General features: G+C 34.4%; 1 protein-coding gene across 1 annotated transcript in view; it reads left to right on the forward strand.

Annotated features, from left to right (window-relative positions):
• Window positions 1-6,866, forward strand: part of LOC120773720 (allatostatin-A receptor-like) — a 41,484-nt gene extending 34,618 nt beyond the window's left edge. The window contains exons 7-8 of the mRNA XM_040102767.1: window positions 2,939-3,102; window positions 3,308-6,866. Coding sequence (XP_039958701.1) covers window positions 2,939-3,102; window positions 3,308-3,407 — 264 coding nt within the window. The 3' untranslated portion in view covers window positions 3,408-6,866. The remainder of the gene's footprint in view (window positions 1-2,938; window positions 3,103-3,307) is intronic.
• The last annotated feature ends 2,215 nt before the right edge of the window (window positions 6,867-9,081 follow it).

Raw genomic sequence — 9,081 nt, forward strand, 5'->3', positions numbered from 1 at the left:
TTTGAAAATCTCTAAAAACATATGCACATAGTAAAATAATTTAATTGTCACTCAAAGCGTCAAGCATGTGCTACCCATACACATGTAACAAATTTTCAAGGAAGAAGGATATACCAAAAATGCAGAAGTTTTTCGAAAAAATTTTGCATAACCCAAGGCGTTGAACAAAATTTCACTGCAAATGGCGTCAGCGAAATCAGAGCTGTTAAAGTGCAAGTGAGAAGATGAGCTGACAAGCTACAGCTTGCATTGGAAGCGCATGCCGCAAGTAAAATGAACTCAACGCCTCAGTGACTCTTCTGACAAGCGAGCAGACGAAGGCAAAGCAAAGCAGCCAGTCAACAGCCACAGCTCAGTTTACAGATTGTTGTCGGCTGCTGACAGCAGACAGCTGCCTTAACGCTCGAGCGCTCCTCTATGTAAGCTGAATAAGCTTTTAAATTGGAAAAGTTTTTGGATGTTCCTGGCTAATCGACTTAAAAAAATGGGCAATGGAACATAGAAGCTAATAAATATTTTGAATGGCAATATGAAAATATGAAAGCAATATCCGAGAAGGGCGTTTGATGGAGTGCCGAGAGATGGGCTTTCACTATTCAAAAGGCTTTCAGAAATGAACTGTATTGCATTTTGTGATAGAATTTTCTTGATATACTATATAGTAGCTACAAAAGGGATCGATGCTTCATCTAACTTCAAGCTGACAACACCTAATTTTACGAGCAATCCAATTGAGTATCTACCCGATGCACATTCTCCTATAGGACTTCAACAAAACTTTTAATTTTATTGTAAAACAGCTATATTGGTATATCGAAAACTCAGTTAATATTTTTTAAAAAGTAAAGGGTGATCCTTTTCGAGGTTCCCTACTCTTTTAAAGAAAAAACACAGGGACTTCAAATTAAATGGGGAATGTTTATAATTATTCGAAAGAACATTCCTTAGCATTTATTTTTGAAGATTATATCTTTCCAATGTTGGCCGCGGCTACGTCTCAGATGGTCCATCCGTTGAGTCCAATTTTCTTTGACTCTAAAACTTCGAATGTTCTTGGAACCTTTCAAGAGCCCATTGAGCGAAACGATGTCGCTTGGGAAGGTCGAACGGCTTCAGTATCTCTACTTAGATCAACCGTATATAGCTGAGGTTAAAGAGCCGAAGGAGGTAGAAGATATATCTAAAGACCACATGGGTCACCTTCTACAAAAAATATTTGGAATAATAAAGCTGCCGGCAAGGTGCTCACTACGAGCACAAAAGCACCCGTGAAAGAATACTATATATACAATCCATCTCAGACAATTGAATTTCAGCTTTTCAGAAGTGCGAACAGTATTTTCCATACGACCGAAAGGACGATGACGCATTTTCTGGTATTCACGGGGTAGCTGGTTTGATCGACGCTACCTACAGAAGGAGCAATACGGCTAGATGTCAGATATAGCTATGAATTGGACTGGATCGGATACGAAAAGCAACATTAAAGGGCTCTTCCACCATGACGACGCGCAGAATCACACCTTCGCAAACACCAAGGTGTTTTTGGTATAATTAGTCTACGAGCCGTTGCCACATCTATAGTATTTTCCATAGTTAGTCCAGTGAGGAAATAAAATAAAATCACTCGCCAGAAAAATTTTAGACTAAGAAAGCTGCCACCAATCAGTATGTGTGGTGCCCTAAGGTCCAACCATGGCACTCAACGCCGTCCTGCACTTATTGCAAACGCAGAGAGTCTTGGTTCCTGAAAGAACACGGACTGAACACCCGGAAATCTTCACTTACTTTGACTTCTTGCCGGACCACTTGGATTATGGAGTCGCCAAACTGAACTCTGGCAGCCTCTTCTCTACCCACATACCGGCGAGGGAGTTGTGGATAGGAATAAGCCGTTCGAGGAGAGGGGCAGTGAGCTTCTTCACTTCAAAACTTGGGGGGAAGGTTGGTGGAGGTGTCTACGAGCAGGAGCTCTCTATCAACTCCAGCTTCAGAGTCTCTGACTATTTCAATGTCTTTCAGGCCGAGATTGCAGCCATTAAGGTAGCAGTAGATTTGCGGCTTCGGAGTTCAGCCTCCTTCAGAGAAGTAACCATCCACTTCGATAGCAGGGCGGAGATACTAGCCCTGAACTCATTAACAGTGCGTTCATAGTTGGTCAAGGAGTGCATAACCTCGGCATCAATAGCATCGATTGTCTTTGTGATAAGACTGGTATGGGTGCCAGGCCACAGCGGAATCGGAAGAATTTACAGTTTCTTGCGATTCCGCTGTGGCCTGGCACTGAGCCACCCTAGAGTCGCTATCGGTAGAATGAAAGCGGATCGGTGATCCCGTATACTCTTGCGGTCTACTACTAAATAGCTGGACTTCACGGAAGCTTGGTCAGCGCTGGGACACAATGTACATGCGCTGTCGCAAAAGCCTTTGGTCTAAGATCGATGGCAAAAGATCAAGTCATCTCTTTGCTTTCAGTAACGATATCCTTGCCCTAGTAGTGCGGCTCATAACGGGCCAATTGGTGTTCAGGCAGTAAGGCGGGGAATCGTACCAGACTCTCTCTGCAGAAAATGAGTTAAAGGAGTAACCGATATGTAGGGTGTAGAGTGCACTGAAGGACAAGAATGTCTAATCTCAAAATCTGCTAATCTATGATATTCCCATTACAATGTGGCTCTTACGCCATCTGTGATTATTGTAGAAGTCGATTGTCTTGACTTGATATGCAAAGGCTGCTCTTGCGGAATACATGAATTACCTGCTCAAAAGCTAATCGAATCTGTATGCCACACTGAAACTGACACAACTGACATGTGGCCTCATATTTCCCTTTTATGTTTACCACAATTTCAAAAGACGCTCTCCACCAACTACACGCACACCCATTCATACGCATATTATACTCATGCAATACCTTGCTATATTCCTTTATTTGCAGGTTATACTCGTTCTGAAGGCATTGGATATGTATGCATCCACGCATCTAACGGTTATTATTCAAATCATCTCACACGTACTGGCGTACACGAACTCCTGCATTAATCCAATACTCTATGCTTTCCTGTCGGACAATTTTCGCAAAGCATTCCGGAAGGTGAGTGAGTGCCAGTAACGAGGGCAGAAAAACAAAAACATAAAAAACGTAAAAAAAAACTAATAAAAAGAAATGACGAACAGGGAAATGCAATTTGATGCAAATTTCACATCTAATATAACGGCTTTTTTACCCTCTCTTTCTCTTTCAACTCTTCCTCTCTGCTTTTCATCACACAACAACTAACAGTTTGCATGCCACAGGTGGGTTTAGGTGTAGCGCACCATACTCGATAATCAACCCAACCCAGCAGATCACCAAGACGACGCGCACAACCAACTGCAACGGTACTTCCAACGTGGAAATGTTATAAGCCAGCAATGGAGAGTTGATACACGGCAGCAGGCAGACGAAGGCAAACCGAAAAACGTGCGGCTATAACAGCATGCAGGCACATTTATGGCTGTGGCATGCCACAGGTGGTGGTGGCGCTGTTGTTGGTAGTGTTGCGAGTGATGGTCTTGAGCTACTGCTGCAGCTGCAATAAACCCGAGGTCGTTATTATCGCAACAAATTGATTGAAGGAATCTGCACACATGCACACACATATACATATATACGCTTACATACATGCATGTGGACACGTGTGTGCGCTTGAAATGCTTTTGATGTCAAGCTTAGTCATGTACAGATGGCGGTTGGGGCTGGCATATGCTGCGAAATTTACATGCACGCATACACTTCCGTATTTGTATGAAATTATTTATATATATATGTGTGTGTGTATGTGCACGAGTATGTGTCATATGCGCTGCAAAGCAGCCAAGCGGAATTGATTTATTTATTACATTTGCATGTGTGTGCCTGCGTTTGGCGGCAGGCAGACATTTTTATTCGAATAAGAAGCAACTAAAAAATATTGCATATACATATGAACAAATACATGTATATTTAGTTATATAATTATTTGTGCTTGTATGTAACATAAGCTAGTGATTTAACTATATAGTGTATGCAAGTGCTATAAGTGTGTACAACAGCGGCAAAGCCTTCCCAACGTCCCCCAACGAGCAACCAACGAATGCATGCTCCAATTATCGGTTTCTTAAACATTTTATTCCTATATTACAAAAACAAAAGAGTATAAAAATATATAATGTTTAAATTACTTGTGCTAACAGCTTAGCTGTTGAGCAAGTGTAGTGATAAAATGTATGCTTTGAAGCAAAGAAAAAAAACGAAAACAGAAATTCGAATTTGAGAGCGAATTCTCGATTGATAGACAAACTAAAAAATGTTTAGAGATATAATTAAAAGTTTAATTATAATTTAGTAAAAATATAAACCAAAACTATAAAAGCATTCGTTATATTTTTCTGTGATAAAAGACGTCTTCGATTCGCCACATTTCAACTCGCTGCTTTTGGCTTTGCTTGCTTATCAAAAATTGACATGTGAAAGACGCAACAAGCTATCCCGATCAATTCAATAAGAGGAGAGATTCAATGTGGTACATTACGAAGTTTACCTTCTATTGTAACGCCATTCTTTTATACCAGTCAGGTATTTGATTTATACCAGGTGTTTGTTCGATTCGTCACTCTCCATATAATGGCAAACTCAATCGAGCTAATTACGCATCGAAAATCGTAATTATAAGGTCGACCAAAGTCTACGGCCGATTCTATCAATTTGGTATAATTTTTGAAATGTTAGACGAGTACTTCTGAAGGCTATAACGAAAACACACTAAGTGATCGAATCGAACTGGGTAAAATCATATGTTAATTTAGAGTAAGCATGAGGGGTTTAAAGAAGCACTGGGCATATCCTTTCCTTAACAAATCAAAGTGACACCTTATTCTTTATTCACAAACCAACAAATATGCAAACTTATGGACCTTAATCCTTTGACATTGAATAGAGCAAAAAGTACACTTTTAGGATCGAAAAGATATTTAAACGAATCGAATAAGCTGCAGAGTCCAAAATTTGCAATTTTCGATGAAGTGTCTCTTAAGATAACAGAGAAAGCTATAAAGTTTGTGATAAAGAACTGGACTTCAATTCACGTCAAAAAAATTGCAATTCCGGACTTGATCAAAATTCTGTACTCGGTTAAAACGTAACCCAGGCGGAACATTTAAATCGAAGGAGAGAGAAAAAATATATTTCAAGGAAATTTCAAAAGCTTTATTCTTTGTAACATTCAAAAGGTAGTGATAAGGATTTGCCTATCGTACTTTGAAAATAATTTTTAAGATATCGATTTCGACGTAATTTTACTTCAATATATGCGATTGAAGTCCTCTCTCGACGAACAAAGACCGAACTCTACCAATTATTCTGCTCTATGCTGCAGAGGCACGGATGATGACAACATCGCATAAGAAGGACCTGGCTGCACTTAATATCTCGAATTAATGCCAAATTGCGAAAGGAAGAAACAACTGACCAGCTAATCTTAACTCAGCTATAACCACGTAAGTGGTGCCTACGCCACTAACGAAGAAGTATGAGATTGATATTATACTAACCATAAGAAGGCTCAGAAAAGTTAGACTACTAAAACTCGAACTCACTGGTGGCAAAAACGTACTTGAGACAATTTCCTCGGAGGCAATTATGGGAATACTCGCAGACTCACTGATTTAACTGAAGATCAAAAACCCGGCGGATTCCAATAAAAAAGCAGGATGCTTAACATCGCTACAAGTTGACGGTGTTTCTAAAGTCGAGTCTTTTAAGTAGGAGCAGAAGATAGAAAGCTATAATTTAATGCTGAGCATAGGGCCTAAAGCTGAAAAAGTCTCATATTTTAGATGGAAACCATTTAGAGATTATTCAACTACTGCGAAACTTTTATCTTTATTTTTTTTTCGAAAATTGATTTGAACTGAAATTTAATAGATTAGATTATCTAATTTTTTTTACATAGCCATTAGTTTTTAACATTTATTTTGGTGAATTAAAGTATTTTTTGTTTTAATAAAACATACACAATCTCCAAAAGGCTACTCAGACTGCCTGCGCAGGCCGGACTAATGAGCCCAAGCTCGGTTTGTGTAAGCTCTCTGAGTGCGGCCTAATAATTAAGTAGCTCGAGTATTTACCATTTTACTACGAATTTTCGCTCGAGTTACAAAATGTTTGAATCAATCGACAATTTGCTCAACAAAATAAATAAAACCAAAACAATGTACAAAGCAAATAATAACAAAGCGAGAATCCTAGTTGTTGATAGTTACTACTACTACTACTAATTGGTAGAAAAATAAGACATAACCTAAATTGCATATAATAACTGTAATATTTAAATGTACCGTATAAAGTATACATTTACGATATCTATGTAAGCATAATTGCGTAAGTACAAAAGAAACAAATATATTGCATCTGAAATGCAAGTAAATACTATTGCGTTGGTAGCGGTGTAGAGTGATAGCATAAAAGTCGCCTAGACGACGGTATTTCATATTGCATTTTGTTACGTTAGGGAAGTAAGTTGATAGTACTTAATATGTTTTGTATTTTTGTATGTTACGGTACATACGGACACAATTTGAAATATTAGAAAGCATGCGAATTGTTACGAAGCATTTTGAGTAGTTGCAAACAAAACGAAAAAAAAACTATTTAAATAAAAATACTATATTCACACAAATAGGAGGAATATACCTCGAGGAACATTGAATTAATACCTGTGTATTCAATTACAATATTATTCCTTCGTGAAAGTACGAAATTTTAGCTTTTAAAATGGTACAGAGGTAGTTTTAGGGGTTGTTACTTAATTAAAAAAAAGATAAAATATTTAAAAATATATGTATACATATATATATATATATATATATATATATATTCAAACCGACTATACAAGTATATGTTTTAAGAAAACATAAAATTGGTAATAAGATACGCATATGAAAAGTTAAAAACTTATAAAATTTGGATTTTTTTAATTTTCGGAAGAAATTAAAAACCATAAGCAAATATAAAATTAGAATTTTCTAAACTAAAAGAAATAGAAATTTTAGAAACAATTGTTAAAAAAAACTCGGAAATCAGAAAATTAAATTTTTTATTAAATTTTAGTTGAAAAATTTTTATAGTCTGAAAATTCTTTGTTATTTTAAAAAATGTAAATTTCTGATTTTATATACATACATACATATGTATGTACATATACATATGTGAACCATATTCCCAAAAATATTTTTTTTAATTGTTTCTGTATTTTTTATTTCCAATTTTTTGCAAAATTTCAGGTTTTCCTAACTTTACTTAGGCGCATCTGGCCTAAAAATTCCATTTTTATACTTTGTTAATTATGTTTTTTTTTTTTTTAATTTTTGAACAAAGTGTTAAAAAAACTCGAAAACCTGAAACTTAGAATTTTTTAAACTTTATCCAAAACTTTTACTTTCTTCCAAAAATACAAATAAATATTTAAAATTCGGACTTTCGAGTTTTTTTAACATTTTTACCAAACATGTTATTCAAAAATTAATAAAATGTAAAAACGGAATTTTTAGATAAAAAAGATTTTTTGCCCAAAAATTACAAAAAAAAAATTATAACTTATTAATTTTTTTTCCATTTTTGTTAAACTTTTTTTGAATTTTTGTTAAACTTTTTTTATAATTTTTGTAAATTTTTTGAAAAACTGTAAAAAAGACTCGAAAGTTAGACATTTTTTTTGTATTTTTGGAAAAAAGGAAAATTTTTGGAAAAAATTTAAAAAAATTTCTAAATTTTCGACTTTTGAATTTTTTAACATTTTTTTTCTAAAATAAAAAAACAAATTTAACAAAATAAAAAAATGGAAAACTTAGACTAGAAACGCGCAAGTAAAAATAGGGAAAAAACCAAAATTTTGGAAAAAAATTATAAAAGAATCGGAAATAATTAAAAATAATAATTTTTAGGAACTTAGTATACGTGTATATATTATATAAATATACTTATATTACATAAATGTATAAAACCACATATAAGCCAAAAATATAAAGAAGTTTAAATTTTATTTCAATAAACATTATGAAAAAATATTTCAAAAAAATAATATATTATAAACAATAAGCACAATACTATTTTGTAAACAAAAAACTACAAATTGTAAATATACGATATATAAAATTATACACTTAGTATATAATATGTACATATTTCTATTTAAAACTGTTTGTTAAAAATTTATCTAAAATAAAAGTTTGCAACTAGCAATATTAAGGAATTTACAACTTTTTATTATTTCTCTTTCACACATACATGCATATATACACGCACACATACATATATGAAGTTAGTAATTATGTAGTTTAAGTATTTTGTAAATAGACGAAATTGTTTAATATATATTTAAAATAATAGTTTTTGCAATTGTAATAAAAATAATTTCCCTCACTTATAAATTTTGCGTACATACACAATTGTATTTACATATATAATGTACATATGTCTATATTTGTGTAGGAGGCGTGTGAATTATGAGCATAAATTGGAACTTAAGCTTAGGTTGCAATGGTATTAATAAATATATATAAAAATGTTGAAATTTTCTTTCAAAATAAGTAATTAATCAAAATATTTTGCGAAACAAAAAAATCCAACTGTTTTATTTAGTGGAGTTTGTGCCAAAAACCTTTGGTAAGTAGATAAACTTAGATGTTTTGATGTTCTCTTGGTGCTGCTCTTAGAAGTATAACTTTAGGCGCATGCTCTAATTCGTCTAGAATATGTATATTGAAAGAGTTATATTCAAAGAGTTAATGTTGTAGCGAATCAAATCTGTGAGTGCGAATTTTTAACTCTACAAAATATAAAAATTTACAGTTTTTCACTAAATTAATCAGATCAGTACAGTAAAACAGTATTAACAAGTAAGGAAGGACAAAGTGTAACCGAACATTTCATACCCTTGCAACTTGCCAGGACCAAAGCTAGAGCAACACCGGAAAGTGCGAAACGGACTCAACGGATGGACCATCTGAGATGTAGCAGCGGCTAACATTTGAAAAAGATAATCTTCAAAAAATAAATGCCAT

The sequence above is a fragment of the Bactrocera tryoni genome, chromosome 4 (assembly GCF_016617805.1).
Source record: "Bactrocera tryoni isolate S06 chromosome 4, CSIRO_BtryS06_freeze2, whole genome shotgun sequence".
In the NCBI taxonomy this organism is placed as follows: Eukaryota; Metazoa; Arthropoda; class Insecta; order Diptera; family Tephritidae; genus Bactrocera; species Bactrocera tryoni.